Source organism: Sus scrofa, chromosome 1, assembly GCF_000003025.6.
Source record: "Sus scrofa isolate TJ Tabasco breed Duroc chromosome 1, Sscrofa11.1, whole genome shotgun sequence".
Lineage (NCBI taxonomy): Eukaryota > Metazoa > Chordata > Mammalia > Artiodactyla > Suidae > Sus > Sus scrofa.
The window spans coordinates 77,159,055-77,177,311 of NC_010443.5; the positions used below are offsets into that span (position 1 = coordinate 77,159,055).

General features: G+C 43.3%; 1 protein-coding gene across 1 annotated transcript; it reads left to right on the forward strand.

Moving 5' to 3' along the window:
• Positions 297–17,867, forward strand: MFSD4B (major facilitator superfamily domain containing 4B). The gene is given in 5 exon segments (XM_003121369.4): positions 297–651; positions 3,270–3,438; positions 5,217–5,333; positions 7,146–8,356; positions 8,358–17,867. Coding segments are annotated over 5 exon segments (1,584 nt in total). The 5' UTR covers positions 297–600; the 3' UTR covers positions 8,394–17,867.

An 18,257-nucleotide genomic window follows, 5' to 3' on the forward strand; every position in this document is an offset into this window, starting at 1 on the left:
CTAGCATTTCTTGGCCCCTATTTCCTCCTAACGGCTTGGCTGCATCGTACCTCCTGATTCTTCTGGTCCCAGGCTGCAGCTGTAGCTCGCTCCGCCTCGGGGCGCCCGCCTGCAGGGCCTCTGCGGGCTCAGCCAAGAGAGACGCTGAACCCTGAGCGCTGTGTCCGGTCTCCAGGGCAACCCTATCAACTTCCGGTTTGCTGTGAGGCCGCGGCTGGCAAGAGGCCACATTTCCGCCACGTGACCCGCGCAAGCGTCCTGCGCAAGAGAGAGCGTGAGTCCGCAGCCTGTGACACCTAGCGCGTTCCGAAACTGGACGCCAGGGCCCTAACTGGGGCCGCCCCCGGGGAGGTGGCGCCAGCCCGGACCGCTGGGTCTGGAGGCGCCGGATTGGGACAGGGCTCGGAGTTCCCGAGGCTCCGCTGAGAAGCCGGGCGGCAGCAAGATCGCTGCTCACGAACAGCCACACTGGAGCTGGAACTGGAACCCCATGGGGCCGGGGCCCCGGCTGCCGGGCAGCGGCTCCTCCAAGCCGAGGCCGCGGCGGAGAATGAGCAAGAGGCGGTGGTGGGCTCCCGGCGGAGCGACCGGGCCGGGAGCATGCTGCGCTGGTTCATCACCGTCCTCTTGTGTGCTGCCTTCCTGGGGCTGGTGAGAGCGGGGGCTGGAACCTTCCCGGGCTGAGGCGTGAGCAGGTGTCCTGCAGAGAACGCGACCTTCCGAGCCGGTGTCTTGGCCGCTTGCAGACTGTTTGACCTTGGGTGTATTAATCTACCCGAGCCTCAGTTTTGTAATCTGAAAAATGGGCACAGAATTATAGAGGTTTATTGTCAAGTGTGAAATCGATTTTCGTAATATATTTTCCAACTCCAGCAAACCTTTCTACCTCTCCTCCGTGGGATTAGGGGCAATGCAAAAGGGGTTGCTGGTCTATATTCGCTGCCCTCAACCCTCCCGCACCAAACCAACCCCCAAATTATTTCACAAAGTTGCTTTTCCTTTTGCCTCCATCTCGGCTGACCAAATTCAACCCTCATTTTTGCAGCCTGGGGAAACAGGCCCGGGAAAGTGACTTTTTCGGACCATACGGCTGGTTAAGTGGTTGAGCCAGGAATGCCGTCTCTTATCCTGCCTACAATTTTTACCTAAAACAAATTTGCAGATCCTTCAGTGTTTTTCTTAGAACGAATTGCAAGACTAGAAGCGTCTTTTGCCAAACCCCTTGGCCACCCCGCGATTACCTTTTTTACCCCCTAGAAACCTCCCTTGGTCATCTGTCCTAAATATTGGTATCCTGGGTAGTTGGGAGGGTGAGTCCTCTGAGCAGCATCTCTCCTGGTCACATAGTACCTTTTTCTAAGCCACACTTGATTCTTAGAGTGTTTGTATTTGAAGAAAAGTCATTGCAGACGCTGTGCCAGGTCCTGTTAACTGCTTTACAGGCGGGTACTAATTTGAGTAGAGCTGGACTCAGCCTTCACTCCCTGCCAGCCTTTAGTTGAGGACTGCGCCCGCTGTGGGGGGGGGGGGGGGGGGGGAAATACAGCAAAGCGTGCAACTAGAATCACTTAGTCTTGAAATGTAGGCCAATTGGAAACATTTTCTGTGTGTGCGTGCATGCAACGAATTTCCTATAAAAGCCAGATGTAACCCCTAATTCTGATATTCGGAGTTCTCGTCGTGACACAGGGGAAATGAATCCGACTAGGAACCATAAGGTTTCGGGTTCGATCCCTGGCCTTGATCAGGGGTTTAAGGATCCGGCTTTGCCGTGAGCTGTGGTGTAGATTGCAGACACGGCTCAGATCCTGCGTTGCTGTGGCTGTGGTGTAGGCCAATGGCTACAGCTCTGATTAGACCCCTAGCCTGGGAACCTCCATATGCCGCAGGTGCGGCCCTTAAAAATAAAAGAAAAAAAGGCTAATATCACATCGACTGAGTAAAATGCTTAACGTCATTGCATACAGGTGTAATACTCTTTTAAAAAGCCTTATAGACTACACCTGAGGCCTGGTTAGTCTTTGAAGAAAAGTGTAGATTTAGAACCAAATTGTTTCTCTGGTGTTTTGTATGTGTAATTCAGAGGAAAGACCCCATGTACATCCAGAAATGTTGCTGTTTTAAGGTCATCAAAAAATAGGGGTCATCTTTTGATGGTTTGGTAGCTTAAATTTTTAACATCAAAATTTTTGTGTTATGCATGCATGCAATATATTTCAGACTATACAAAACTATTTCAAAAAAATGTTAATGCTACATTTTACTAAATACAAAATACTGTAGTCTTTTACAGTATTGTTCGAAAAGGAAACGGCATTGGACCATAAAGTCAAAAGAATTAAAGAATTTTTTAAAAATTTAGAACTAGAAAAACAATAGGATTTGGCACACCAGAAATAGGATCTACAGCTTTAGTAGTACTACTGTTGTCACGGTGAAAGCATGGTGAATTTATCCCGATTGTGGAACTTAATCTCCTTCATTACATTGAAATCCCCTCCTTCCTTTTTCTTTTCTTTTTTTGCTATTTTAGGGCCACACCTGCACAGCATATGGAGGTTCCCAGGCTCGGGGTAGAATTGGAGCTGTAGCTGCTGGCTTACACCACAGCAACGTGGAATCCGAGGTGCATCTTCGACCTACACCACAGCTCATGGCAACATTGGATCCTTAACTGATTGAGGCCAGGGATGGAACCTGAATCCTCATGGATCCCAATTGGGTTCCTTAACCACTTAACCATGAAAGGAACTCCTCTCTCCTTCTTCTTCTTCTTCTTTTTAATGGCCTCATCTGTGGTATATGGAAGTAGTTCTGGTGCCAGGGATTGAATCAGAGCCACAGTTGTGGCAATACTGGATCCATAACCCACTGCTCCACAGTGGGAACTCCCCTTCTCCTTCCTACTTAATATTGAAAAAAGCTACTCTGTAGATAGACATCTTTTTATTTTTATTTATTTATTTATTTATTTTTGCCTTTTCTAGGGCCGCATCTGCAGCACATGGAGATTCCCAGGCTAGGGGTCTAATCGGAGCTGTAGCTGCTGGCCTACGCCAGAGCCATAGCAACGCAGGATCCGAGCCGTGTCTGCAACCTACACCACACCTGACAGCAATGCCGGATCGTTAACCCACTGTGCAAGGGCAGGAATCAAACGCGCAACCTCATGGTTCTTAGTCGGATTCGTTAACCACTGAGCCACAAAGGGAACTCCGGACATCTTTTTAATGATGGTAAATAAAAGCCTCTGTCTTTTTAAATTTTAGGGAATCAGTATTGCCATACTGGGACCCACGTTTCAAGATTTGGCAACAAATGTGAACCGCAATATCAGCAGCCTTTCTCTAATTTTTGTGGGCCGTGCGTTTGGATACTTGGGTGGCTCTGTGGTTGGTGGAGTTCTTTTTGACAGTATCAATCATTTTCTTCTTTTGGGTAAGTAAACATCAATTTTAGCTTCTTTGTGACTTTCAAGGAATTTGCAGTTTGGGGTTTTTTTTGGGGGGTGGGGGAGTGTTTTTTTGGCCACCGCATGCAGGAGTTCCTGGGCCGGGAATAGAACCTATGCCACAGCAGTGATAGTACTGGATCCCTAACCTGCTGAGCCACCACGGAACACCTACAGTCTGTTTTTAAGTTTGAAACAGGGAGTTCCCTTCGTGGCTCAGCAGAAATGAATCCGACTAGCATTCATGAGGATGCAGGTTCGATCCCTGGCCTTGCTCAGTGGGTTAAGGTTCTGGCATTGCTGTGAGCTGTGGTGTAGGTGGCAGACTCGGCTCAGATCCTGCATTGCTGTGGCTGTGGTGTAGGCTGGCAGCTGCAGCTCTGATTCAACCCCTAGCCTGGGAATCTCCATATACTGCAGGTGCAGCCCTAAAAAGACACACACACAAAAAGTTTGAAACACACTGACTTAAGAGTGGTTGACAACTTAAAGGGGTAGTGTTTGGGCATCCTCAGTGGAAGTCCAGTTTTCCTGGTGCCTGCTTTCTTCTTGGCGGTTACTGGGAATCTGGGATAGTCCACTCTGGGAACTTAGATTAGCCCCCGAGCCTATTAGCGATCCTTAGGCTTCTTGACCTTCACTGAGGTTTAGGCACCCCTGCAGGATCACATACTAGTTGTCCAAAGAGCTCTGCGTGTCACAGTTTAGGGCAGACCTCCTGGGGCCATAGATCAGAACGAACTCCTTAAACCTGCCCAGCCTAGACCCTAGACTGAGAATGAGGGTGGGAAGGGATGGGGGTGAGATGATGAAGGCTGAATTTTTGTCCCTGCTACCCAACCCTGATGACCCCAGACCTCTCTACCTCATTCTCAAAAATAGATGGTAAAGCTTTAAATGTACTCTTTTTTTTGGAATACGTTGACCTATTGAAAGAAAATCTGGATTCATATTATAAAACTGCTTTGGAAGTAAAGAGACTATTTTATTATCATTGATAAATAAGTTAATAATCCCTCTAATTTCCATGGTGGGTTGGAAGAATATATTTCTTATATTTCTCTCCCTATTCCCCAAACAAATTTATTTAATACATTGCTACTACAAACTACTGTAGTAATTGCCTTTAATTTTTGTCTTTTTTATTCTTTACCTCATATCTAAAAATCTCTTTAGGTTGTTAAATATGAAATATTTAAGTAAATAATTTTTGAGCTGTTTTGCTATAAAATTTCTGGTGTAACTTATGGTTTGGCTATTAGCAGTACTAGAAATGTATTTATATTAGAATAACTTATATTTTATAGTTCACAAAGATGATAAAAGCTTTTAAATAACTGTCACTAGAAGCTGAACTTGTCATCTACTCATTATTACTCAATTTTAATTTGACCTGTTTTGAATTTTTGAGAGTTTTTATGATGTTGTCTTGATCCATGACTTTTTCCATAAATACTGTTTTTTGTTTTTTGTCTTTTGTCTTTGTAGAGCTGCACCTGTGGCGTATGGAAGTTCCCAGGCTAGGGGTCGAATCGGAGCTACAGCTGCTGGCCAGCCTGCACCACAGCCACAGCAACACCAGATCCAAGCCGCGTCTTCGACCTACACCACAGCTCATGGCAATACCAGATCCTTAACCCACTGAGCAAGGCCAGGGATCGAACCTGCAACCTTGTGGTTCCTAGTCGGATTCATTTCCTCTGCACCACGATGAAAACTCCCATAAATGCTGTTTTTTATAGCTGACTTTGACCTTTCTTCTCAGGGGTGTCCATGTTCGCCACCACAGTTGGTCTTTATCTTGTTCCATTTTGTAAGACCGCAGTGTTGCTGATTTTCATGATATCCACCTTTGGCATTTCCATGGGCATTCTGGATACAGGTGAGTGAGCCTTTCAATATCACCTCTGGGAGTAGGGATTTCTATTAGAAAAAGTAGAGCAGATGAAATTGTCACTTGCAGTGTCCCCTAAAATGACACTAGCCTGCTGAGTTGGACATGGGGTCTCCCAGTTAGAACCACCCTCTGGCAGTGACTCTTCTTGCTAAGTAGAGGGCCTGTTTTCCAACAGCCAACCAGAGTGAGTTCAGAGAATTTGGTTCTTCGAGAGAATGTTGATTTACCGTATCCATAGGAAGGCCCCCCCTGTGTGGCTACTTACAGTGCAGATGAAAAGGCTTCCATCGTGGGATAGAACTTTATCATTGTAATCTGGGAGGAATTGGTGGGTTAAGTGGTTAAATGAAGTTTGGAACCATTATTTGTCCAAGGAAACATAGAAGCAGCCATCCAATTTGAAATACATTCAGCCTACTGAGCTAAGAGAAACCTGTGTGTTTTTTTTTCTCGTTTTTTGTTTTTTTGTCTTTTCTAGGGCCGCTTCCCACGGCACATGGAGGTTCCCAGGCTAGGGGTCTAATTGGAGCAGTAGCCACTGGCCTACACCAGAGCCACAGCAACGTGGGATCCGAGATGCATCTGCAGCCTACGCCACAGCTCAATGGCAACGCCGGATCCTTAACCCACTGAGCAAGGCCAGGGATCGAACCCGCAACTTCATGGTTCCTAGTTGGATTCATTAACCACTGTGCCACGATGGGAACTTCCAGACACCTGTGTTTTAATTGTGTTATTCTTTACCTTTTCTCTCAAAAACTCCTGCTGTCCTTCAGGAGATCCTCTCCATGTTATCTGAGTAGCTTTAAAAACCTGCTAAGTGACACATGTGACATTTGTTCTATTCCCCGATCCATCATTATTCAATAGGTTGAGGAAACATTTTTTTATTTTGAGCTTAATTTTGTTGTGAAATTGCAGGATGGAATGGTATGTTTGTCTGCAAATGTAAAAGAAAGAAAATACAAGACTTAATGCTTCTTGCCTTTTACCTTGTGGGTACCTAGGCAGTGTAATTGCAGTTGTTTGAAGGTATCCTCGTGCTTTGTTTGCTGTAATGGGCGCAGGGAACCCTGTAATGTTCAAGTTTCCGAACATGTGTTTGGCATCTGCTATATACATAAATAATTTTCCTCAAGTGGCTACCAACTGAAAGTACAAAAAGATTCGGTAAATTGGCCGCTATCTGATGATAATATATATTTAAAATATTTATAGAGTTCCCATTGTGGTGCAGCAGAAATGAATCCTACTAGTATCCATGAGGACTTGGTTTCCATCCCTGGCCTCCCTCATTGGGTCTGGGATCCAGTGTTGCTGTGAGCTGTGGTATAGGTCGAAGATGTAGCTTGGATCCCACTCTGCTGTGGCATGGTGTGGGCCAGCAGCTACAGCTCTGATTCAGTCCCTAGCCTGGGAACTCCCATATGAGGAGGGTGCCGCCCTAAAGCAAAAAAAAAAATATATATATATATATTCCCTACCTTATCCCTGTGCTAAGCTTGGTTTTCAAACTGTATTTTTTAAGCCTTGGGCTAGTGTATGTGGCTCAAGGAGGTAGTGGTTTTCCAGCTTGTAGAATCCCATTTGGGAGTGTGTGATGTCCCAGTGTCTAGAGTTCCCTGGCAGTGGTGGGAATTCCTTAATCATAGAATTGATTTAGTTGCCGCACTTGATAACTTAGAATGTTCTAATTCTTGTGCCCTGTAAAATAGACTTACTATCTTTCTGATAATAATAAACTGTTTTAAACTAAGTTCCTATGAGTAAATCCTTCTCCCCATCTTTCATTGGTAGGTGGTAACGTCCTAATCTTGGCTATCTGGGGGGACCAAGGAGCCCCACATATGCAGGCCTTACACTTCAGTTTTGCCCTGGGTGCCTTTTTGGCTCCACTGCTGGCTAAATTGGCATTGGGCATGACGGTGTCTGCTGAGAACCACACAGAGGCTGACTTAAATCATCCTGCCCTCAACCAGTCGTCTGAAGCTGACGCAGAATCTCTATTTGGAATACCCGCCGATATGAATTTACTGTGGGCTTATGCTCTGATTGGTACTTACATCTTGGTAGTGTCTCTCTTTTTTTTCACTCTGTTTTTCAAGAAAAGCTCGACTCAGGAAAAAGCAGAAGTGTCTGTTCAGAGGTTTCGAAGAGCTAAATATCATAACGCCCTTCTTTGCCTCCTCTTCCTTTTCTTCTTTTTTTATGTTGGAGCCGAGGTCACATATGGCTCTTACGTCTTCTCCTTTGCAACCACCCATGCTGGCATGAAAGAAAGGGAAGCAGCTGGGTTGAACTCCATCTTCTGGGGGACCTTCGCAGCGTGCAGGGGCATGGCCATCTTTTTTGCCACATGTTTGCAACCTGGGACCATGATTGTGTTGAGCAACATTGGCAGCCTGGCTTCATCTTTATTTCTGGTGCTTTTCAACAAGAGTCCAGTTTGTCTCTGGATAGCAACTTCCGTGTACGGGGCCTCCATGGCAACCACATTTCCCAGTGGTGTGTCTTGGATTGAGCAGTACACAACCATCCACGGGAAAGCGGCAGCATTTTTTGTAGTTGGTGCTGCCCTGGGAGAGATGGCTATTCCTGCAGTAATTGGAATTCTTCAAGGGAGATACCCGGATTTGCCTGTGGTTTTGTACACCTGCTTGGGGTCATCAGTAGCCACGGCTGTTTTATTTCCTGTGATGTATAAGTTAGCCACCTCACCTCTCGATCGTCAGCGAAAAGAACGCAGGAAGAGCGAGGACCAGAAAGCTTTGCTGTCTAGCTCTGAGCTAAATGACTATGAGGAAGAGAATGAAGACGACGATGCAGAAAAATGGAATGAAATGGACTTTGAAGTGATTGAGGTGAATGATACAATGAGAAATTCTGTAGTCGAGACATCTAGAAATATTTTGATGGAGCCCACAGCAGAAGTCTCCAGTCAGTCCTATTCAGAAGTGTTAATGTTTGAGTCCTCCCCAGTGAATAGTGGCAATTCCCCTGTGAATCACCTTGCAAGAAGCCAGGACAAAAGGGACTAATGCTTAGAGAAGACGGATAATTGTCTGACTTCTTTGAGTAATTGCCACTTCTAAAGAGGCCAGTCAGAGCAAAGTGTAACAGATTTTCATTGTGCGTTGGGGATCAAAATTTCTAGGTTCGAGTATAGCAGACACTAAAACATTTTGAAACGTTGTGTAATTTCCAGAGTCTTTCATAAAAAAAGGTGGTTTTTTTTACAGCAGGATCCTGTTGTGAGGCCTGTGTTTGGCATGTGGCTAAATAAATAATATTTTATGGCCTTCGCCCTTCAGAGCGTGCAAAGAAGGCATTTGTTTTTGAGAAGTTGGATGCCATTCTGGTAGAACAAAACTGTTAAGTCTTTGAATTGGATAGTTGGACAAATTCCCAGCCATCAGTATTGTGCCAGGGAAGATGAGGGAATCATGTCATAGAAGAGCATCTTAAAAATGGACAGATTTTTTTCTTTTATTAATTGTTTTACCCTGTTTGTAGTGTTGGACCAAAGAATGCTAATGACTCATGATTCTGATTTCTATGAAGAGAACATGGAACGGAGCCCTAGAAACCTGGCTTCAAGCCCTCACTACTGCTTACAAGTCTTCTGGCCCTGTACTCAGTCATTTAACTTACGTAAGCCTCATTTATCTCATCTCCTGATCTTCTGAAAATAAGAAGACTTTCAAAGTAGGACTCCATGGTTTTTAAAGTCTGCAAGAGGTCTGCTAGAAATTAACATAAGTGCCACCCAATTCTTCATTTCAAATGAGAAGGTGGGGGAAGGGTGGCTTTAAGAATGTGCTACTGATTATGAATACAAGTCAGTTGAAGAGACTCAATGTTTAATACTTGATTTGAATAATTATCTGAAGAAACACATTTTTAGTACTGTATTTCATCGATTCTCAGATGCCACCTTGTTTCACGTTTTTAATGTTTCTGAAATCAGAATATTTGTTAAAATCCATGATCCTTTAACATTGTGACAAAACTTAATTGACATTTATTTCCATGTCTGTATACAATGTTGCATTTTACAATCCAGTCTTAGTTTCAATGAAATACAGTAATTCATTCAGTTATAGAGATTATACTATTTTTACAGACATTTTAAAAAGAAGTTATTTTTATATGCTCATTCTCCCCCATCATGTTCAAATGGGATTTGGGGATGCCGTGTTTGATTGAAAAAGCTGTTTCAGAGTGTTGGTGTTAGTAATAGGGCTCTGGATGGGGTCTCTTGAGGTCCTTGCCTACCTCCACGACAGAGTCTGGGTCTGAGCCTTGCTGGTCCAGGGATTGCTCCACCACCAGTTTGCTTGGGAGTCATGTTGCAAGTACTGTAAACCAGGCCGCTAGTTTAATTTATAGTGAGACACAGTCTTTCCCAGTGATTGGAGTACTTGTATTGCTCATCCAGGCCTCCTTCCGGAGCTTGAAACACCTGGCAAACCAAAGTAATGATTAGATCCCTCCTAAGAGTCCGGGATCATGAATGTGACAAATCTGGTGTGGGCTGGTCCTTCGAAAAATGACTGGCATTGCTGACAGGTTTTGTTCACTCCTTTTTACCACATCTGATGCTGAATCGCACCTAACTTCTCCCTGGTTTTGCAATAGGTCTGCTTTTTCTTACCTAATTTCTATAAATTTGCCTCTATTTTTTCTTAAGTGGAATACAGCACCTTTCTTGACCACCATCCATTATTGATTCATAGTAATAATCTGACAGTTTTGGAGAGGGCTCGTAGAGAAATTAACAGTAAAAAGCCCATTCTTCTTACTCTTTTTATTCCATACTTTTCATTTAGCTAGAGCTTGGAGATTACCTCTGCTCTGTTTACTGCTTTTTCTTAGGTTGTTCGAATTTAGGCAGCAGCAGCTACTTGGCATCTCGGCGGCTTGCTAGAATAGAATTCTACCTGCAGCATCTACATTTAAGGGGTAAAAATGCAACTCAGGGAGAGAAGGTAATAAAAACATGGCAGAAAATTTGGAGATCTACCAAAAATGTGTTAGAATCCCACAAACCAAAATGTGAATGGCCATATGAGAATATAGGCATTGTTAAAGTTTAATAATGTATTTCCATATTGGAAGGATAAGACTGAGTAGTATTCCAAGAATTAACATTCATTCTAATAATCAGTTCTTAGTTAAGTGACTGCTGATATAAGAGTAACCAATACCAGAGTCTCCTATTTTTTTTTTTTAAGGCCGCACCCACGGCATATGGAGGTTACTGGGCCAGGGAGCTAATCAGAGCCGCATCTGCGACCTACACCACAGCTCACAGCAACGCCAGATCCCCAACCCACTGAGCAAGGCCAGAATCGAACCCACACCCCCATGCATACAATCAGGCTTGTTACTACTGAGCCACAATGGGAACTTCCAAAGTTTTCTATTGTTGACAGATTACTCCAAATTTAGCAGCTTAAAACAGCAGACTTTCTTTTTTTAACCTCACAGTTCCCTTGAGTCAGGAATTTGGGCACAACCTCACTGGGTTCTCGGCTCAGGGTCTCACAGGCTACAGTCAGGCTGGTGGATAGAGCTCTGCTTCTTTGTGGAGCTTGGGCCTCCCTCCCAGGGCTGTCAGGTTTTTGACAGTATTCAGTTTCGCGCTGTGGTGGCCCGAGGTCTCCGTTTTTTGCTGGCTGTCTGCAGGCAGCAATCTCAATTGCTAGACCCTCGCACAGATCCCCGCCATGGGGCTCTCTCATAGATCCTCTCACAGCATGGCAATTTGTTTCTTCCAAGCCAGCAAGAGACTGTTTCACCAGATTCTGCTAAACTGGAGTCTTTACTAACAGTGTGATCCCCAGAGTGACATCCTGTCATCTTTGCCCTATTCTGTCTGATGGAAGGAAGTGGCAGATTCTGCCCAAACGCAAGGGGAGAGGCAGGAGATGTGTGTGATGGGGGGTCACCTTAGGGCATGTCAACTGCACTCAAGAATCTGCCAAACGCAGGAGAGCTACGTTTGATCTGAGGGAAGGAAACCTTCTGCGGTCACGGAATGTGACCATAGAAAACCCATTGAACGTGCCAGTTGTCGGGGTGGAAGGCTCCCCATGGACTAGGCCAGCAAACCTGGTAAGGGAGACTCTTTGTTTGCGGGGCACTGGAGTGGTTAACTCAGAGTTAAGCTCTTTGTTTCTTTTTTGTTTCTCTTGAGACTTTCCCTTATGTACCTTACCACTGGGCTTTTTACCCTGTTCAGGTGCAGCTTCATGTGAGGGCAATCGTTTAATCCTATTTTTCATAATAAAGTCCAAGAACACTTTGAGAGCATTTTTCAAATACTCTTATTTTTTAAAGAAGAATCTTTTTTAAAAGTCAGTTTTTATTAGAAAAGTAATGAAGGTATTTAAAAAAAAAAAAAGGATCATGGTAGAAGATCAGAGAGGTACCTGAAAATATAATGGACAGGAGTTCCCATCGTGGCGCAGCGGTTAACGAATCCGACTAGGAACCATGAGGTTGCGGATTCGGTCCCTGCCCTTGCTCAGTGGGTTAACGATCCAGCGTTGCCATGAGCTGTGGTGTAGGTTGCAGACACGGCTCGGATCCCGTGTTGCTGTGGCTCTGGTGTAGGCCAGCGGCTACAGCTCCAATTAGACCCCTAGCCTGGGAACCTCCATATGCCACGGTAGTGGCCCAAGAAATAGCAAAAAGACAAAAAAAAAAAAACAAAAAACAAATATAAGTAATAATCCTAAATGCCTAGAAAGTTCTTTGATTTCTAAATAAAAGGTAAAGGGGTTAAAAAAGGTTTTTTCCTTCTACCAGGTAAGGTATCAGAAACAACTTGAATTTTGTGTTCAGAGTACACCGATACTATGTTTGGTGGACTGGTTTTTAGTTTGAAGAATTGTAGTTTATTAAAACCAAAAAGAGTGTCGCAACACACTCCTGAAATATGTGTGATTACATATTAAAATGTTCCAGATAGATTTACTGAATAATCAGGATAGCTTTCTCATAATCAGAACTTTGGGGTTGCCGTAGCTGTGTGTCATTCAGTCCTGCCACTTAAAAGTTACTACTAAAATAGAGCTTAAAATGCTTAATGGAAATAGGTATATTCTTCTGGGATGCTCTGTATTTTTGTGTTTGTTAAGTGCCCTTGTTTTATTCATAGTGTTGTCAATGTGTGTGTATATTTGCACATGTGAGCCCCCAGATATTGTGTGTTTGATATTTTTCTATACTGTGGGGATGCAGTGGGGGTAGAGGTGATAGGGAAGGGATACAGAAAAGCTTACTGTATGCTTCAAAGTTTGTTAGAAATGTTCTTTTCTTCCTTGAAATCTTTATGAAGATTATTGTAGATTTACACGCAGTTGTACAGTGTTCTTTTGCAAATTTACTGAGGGATACTTGCTCAGTCTGGAAGGGTAGAGAGCTAGACTAGTGCTTCTTATACTTTAATGTGCATTAGAATTGCTTGTTAAAATAACAGCTTCTAATTCAGCTGGGCTGGGGTAGGGGCTGAGATTCTACATCGCTGGTGATGCGGTGCAATTGACCCACGGACTGAGAGCACTTTAGGTAGCAGGGTCCGCTTTTCGGGAGTGTCAAATTCTTTGCTATTTTGGGGAATTTATTTTGTTTCAGCTTTTCTAAGTCTGACCCTAAATCTTTGGGGGTCTACAGTCCCCATGAACCCCCTCCTCTTATACTGTTCTACGACTGACTTTTCTTCAGTCCTCTCATTTACTGCATTAGCTGTTGAGTATTTATTTCACGTGTTTATCGAATGCCTCCTATTTGGCAGTTTCTGTGGGAGATGCTAAGTGAAAAGAGCAGAACTTTCCTGGCTTCTTGGAACTTACCTCTAAATGTAGTACCGTCCATATTGGCTGGTGGCTGCCATACTGGATAGCACAGGCCTCGTGGGAGAAACGGGGTATCGAACAAGTAATCACACAGGATATCTCCAAGAAGGATTTATTTCCTCATGTACTAGAGATTACTTACCTATTATCTGGGGTCAGAAAGGTTGTTGTAGATACCTTGTCAAATGGCATAATATAAATTATGGCCTTTAAGAAGGACTTGGTGCCTCTAAAAAAGAGGCAAACCAAGGCGGGTGACCTTGGTTGTCAGAAGGAAGATTTAATCTCTTTTCTTTAATGCACTTTGACCAGTTGGCATTTGAACTCGGTCAGACTTGAGTTGGATTTTTATTTAGGTTTAAATAGTCTCATCTTTAATGATGTAAAATTTTATAACACTGAATTTTTACAGTCAAAGAGAATTGTACTTTATTTTCCAACATTTTCCTGTGGTTATTTTAATTATGTCTTCTCCTGTCCTCTGTTTCTGTGATGTTTATTTCTTTTAATTCTTTCAGAGAAGATCCCTTAGGTTCTTGCACTGTGGCTATTATTTCTTGTATAGTGTTTCATGGCTTCTTTTTGCCTTATATTTTGCTTGCAGAGTGCCTTTAGTGTCAGGTCTCTAAATTATTGCAGCTTGCCTTTGATGCATTTGGTTAACTTAGTTAATGGATGGTCTGGAGAAATGTTTTGAAGTTGTGGGATGACAGGAGTAGCCCAAGGGATTGGGCTTTCTGGTTTCTGAACAATTTGTTGAGATTAATAAGGTGCTTTTTAAAAATTATTTTTGGGAGTTCCCATCATGGCTCAGTGGTTAACGAATCCAACTAGGAACCATGAGGTTGTGGGTTTGATCCCTGGCGTTGCTCAGTGGGTTAAGGATCTGGTGTTGCCATGAGCTGTGGTGTAGGTCGAAGACATGGCTCGGATCCCGAGTTGCTGTGGCTCTGGCGCAGGCTGGCAGCTACAGCTCCGATAAGACCCCCAGCCTGGGAACTTCTATATGCCTCGGGAGCAGCCCTAGAAAAGGCAAAAAGACAAAAAAAAAAAAAAAAATTATTTTTGAATCGTGATAAAAATACATAACATTTATCATTTTAACCATTTTAAGTGTACAGTTCAGTGGCATTTAGTACATTCCCATTATTGTGCCACAGTCACTGCCATCATCCGCAGAACCTTTTTCATCTTGCAAAACTGAAGCTCTCAATCCATTGAACAGTAACTCCCCATTTCACACTCATTTCAGCCCCTGACAACCATCATTCTACTTTCTGTCTATGAATCGGACTACTCGTAAGTACCTCATATAAATGGATTCATGCAGTATTTGTCCTTTTATGACTAGTTTATTTTACTTAATGTCTTCAAGGTTCATCTGTGGGTAGCATGTATCAGAATTTCCTTTGTAAGAATAAAGAATATTCCATTGTATGTATGTTTTGCTTATCCATTTATCCGTTGGTGGATACTTGCTTGACTTCCACCTTTCAGAAGTTTTGTGCATAGTATTCCTCTGAACATTGATGTACAAAGATCTGTTTGAATCTCTGCTTTTAATTCTTTTAGGTGTGGTCCCACAAGTGAAATTGCTGAGTCATACAATGATTCTATTTTCAAATTTTTAGGGTTATTTTTCATTTTTATTATTCAGCTTGGATATTATCCTAATCCAGGTTTGCCAGAAGAAGCCAGGTATAGGAAGAGGAGAAACACACACTTTTGTTAGTATTGCTTCAAACTCCGGGCAGACTTCTGGCCCATTATCATTAGCTTAGTGTCACGCATATACTGAGTAAATGAACACATGTGTCGGGCATCTACCTCGAAGCTTTGTTATCTCTGCTTCCAGTTTTTGTTCAGTCATGGAGCAAGTGTTTGAGAGCTTACTTTGTGCTGGGCTCCGCCGACTAAGTGTTGATCAACATCCTCTCTTCTCCCGCAGATCATTATCATGGGTTTTGATCCCAGTTTTCTGCTAAACGGTTAGTCTTGTGTCATGTTCTCCTTCGTTGATAAATACAGAAACCCCTCTGGCCACCCTGGAACCAGATGGTGTGCAGTCGGGAAACCAGGGCCTGGCATGGCCCTGCAGCCTTCAGAAGCTGGGCCCAGTGCTGGGGCCAGGCTACTCTCCACCTGTTTCTCAGAGCAGCTCTGCCTCTCTGCGGGTCTTCTCCCCAGTCCTCCTTCCTTTTGGCTCTTCTTCTGCATATCTCTAGTCTAGATTCCAGAAGGAGCCTGTCTGGCTAACTTGACTAGCTGTCATTGCCCTTATTGGGCAGAGTGTGGTCTCATTAGTAGCTGGTCAGCCTGTGAATGGGGCCCCATCCAGGGAGTGGCCACCTCAGCATTCCTCTCCCCACTGCTCTGAGGCAGGAGCTGTTATAACCAAAAAGGAAGTTTCCCTGTTTGCTCAGTACCTGGGGTGGTGCTGGGCTTCGTGGATAATTGCCTGAATGGGATACAAATTGTCAGGCCCTGGGCCTGATGGTCTGGTTTAATGTTTTGAATTAAAATTGGAAAGAAATCAGAGTTCCTGTTGTGGCTCAGCAGAAACAAATCTGACTGATATCCATGAGGATGAAGGTTCGATCCCTGGCTTTGCTCAGTGGGTTAAGGATCCGGTGTTGACGTGAGCTGTGGTGTAGGTCAAAGATGCAGTTCGGATTCCATGTTGCTGTAGTTCTGATTTAGGCCAGCAGCTGTAGCTCCATTTCAACCCCTAGCCTGGAAACCTCCATATGCTGTGAGTGTGGCCCTAAAAAGACCGGAAACAAACAAACAAACACTATATATTTATATAGAAAAATCACACCAAATTGCAGATTTTTTTTGAAGGGCTTATTAGACAAAGTTAGTAGTGATGTGTTTAATTTTCATCAAGGAAAAAAGCTCTTTCCTAATAGAGTAGCATTTCTGCTTGCATAAGGTACAAGAGGATTCCCACTTTGCAAGAGATATTATTACAGCTCTGATCTCTCTGAATCAGAAAGACTTCCAAGTCTAAACATTTCAGTCATTTAACATATCTACTGAGCATTTATCAGGTTCAATAATCAGCTCCAAAACTATAAGAGGACAAGACAGGTGAGGTCCTGGCCTTCATCAAGCTTATGTTTCCCTATTTCAACTAAGATTTACTCTGACAGCCTTTCTGTTAGTTGAAGCATTAGCAAAGCTTACTGTTAACAGGTTAAACCCAGCTCCAGAAAAATCAGTATAGTAGCCAAGCTCTTGTTTCCTTGGTGTATATTTGTGTCTGTTCATCTCCAGGACCTTTACATGCAATCTTTGGAGTCATTTTTGATTTACAATTTTATGAAAATTATATAGCACAGTGCAGTTGAGTCCAATAGAGTGAAAACCTGCTGAAAAAGGCGACAGCAGAGGAATGTACCACCAACCACCAAAGGACACATTATGGTTGAACTGGGTTTTGGGTTACTCCTTCAAACACCTGTGGGTTAATTGAGCAGGTGCTCATTCCTCAGCCCTTTTCTTATCACTTGCAGAGAACTTTCTGCCCTTAGGGGATTACCCAGTTCTAAGTCCACTCTCTTTCTGTGACTTTACAGAGACATGCATTTAGGAAAGGAAAAACGCAAGAGCAAAAGAACTGGCTTAGCAAGTCAAAACACAAGTGTTTAAGGGGAAAAAAACACGACCTACCAAGGTTTCCAGGTTTGCATTAGTCTGTTCACAGTGGAAAAGCAGTAACTCTTCCACACGATCGTTATATTCACAAAGGTCGTGACACATCTTCAGACTTCAGCATAGCAAAAACCAGGGATAAAATTTTGTTGGAGAGTCCAGGCTGATGGGAAATAGTCACGGTTTTATTGTTTTTGAGATGGGAGCCAGTGAGATGACTCTGTTAATTTTGGTATCTTGGTGAGGTGGGGGGTAGTGTTGCCTGACCATGATATGAGAAGAGCTTAGTCATACCGAAGCAGGACAAAGTGACATTTTGCTTCTACACCCTCCAGACCACATAAGCTCCAGGAGGGAAAAAACAGCCCGAGGGAAAAATGTTATTGCAGCTTGTATTATTGCCCCCTGGTCAAGTGATAAGCCTTTGCTCCGGTGGCGTAGGAGTGTTCAAAAATTACTAATGCCAGCATTTTCACCTACGTTAGAATTTAACTGGTCTGAAGTGGAGCCTGAGTATTAATGTTTTGAAAAGTATCCCCAGCGTGGAACATGCAGTAGAGGTGGAGAACCACTGCTTTTATCAATGCAGAGAACTGGAACTTCTGATGATAATAGTGGGTTTTAAAGGCTATTTTATAGCTTGGTTACTACGTCATGCTCCTTTTATAGATGCATGAAATTGTCTGCACTTTCTCTGAAGGAAAAATGGAGAGGAAGCACTTTCCTATTTCCTGTTACCTCCGCTGTTGCTTGGTCCGTTAAAGAGGGTGATCAATACTGTTTGAAATCCTGCCCCAAATGAAACCAAACTGGACCTTTTGGAGGTTGCCCTTCTAGATGGGTTTTGATTTGGGGGGCTTAATGGAGTAGGGGTGATGATCTTGCACATTTATTACATCTGGATTTAAACCTACTCACTGTTTACATGACTTTGTACAATATAAAAGCTTGTTTGAGTAAAATGTTGATATGAATAAATACTTACACTGGTTTAATGTAAGATTCATGTCTCATTTCATGAGTTTGGTGTCTATATAGAAATTAGCCAAGAATATTTCTAGGAGTTCCCACTGTGGCTCAGTGGGATTGTTGGTGTATCTGGAGCCCTAGGACACAGGTTCCAACCCCTCCCGAGCACAGGAGGGTTATGAACCAGCATTGCCAGAGCTGTGGTGCGGCGCAGATCTGATCCCTGACCCAAACTCCATATTGCCATAGGGTGGTCAAAAAAAATTCTATATACCTATAAATTATATATATATATATAAATTATATATATATTTATATTTATAGATATGTATTTATATATGTTTCTAGATTTTACATTGTGAATGCTGCAAAATGTATCTGATAGTATATTGGGTTCCTAAAATGTGAATAGTATTTTCAT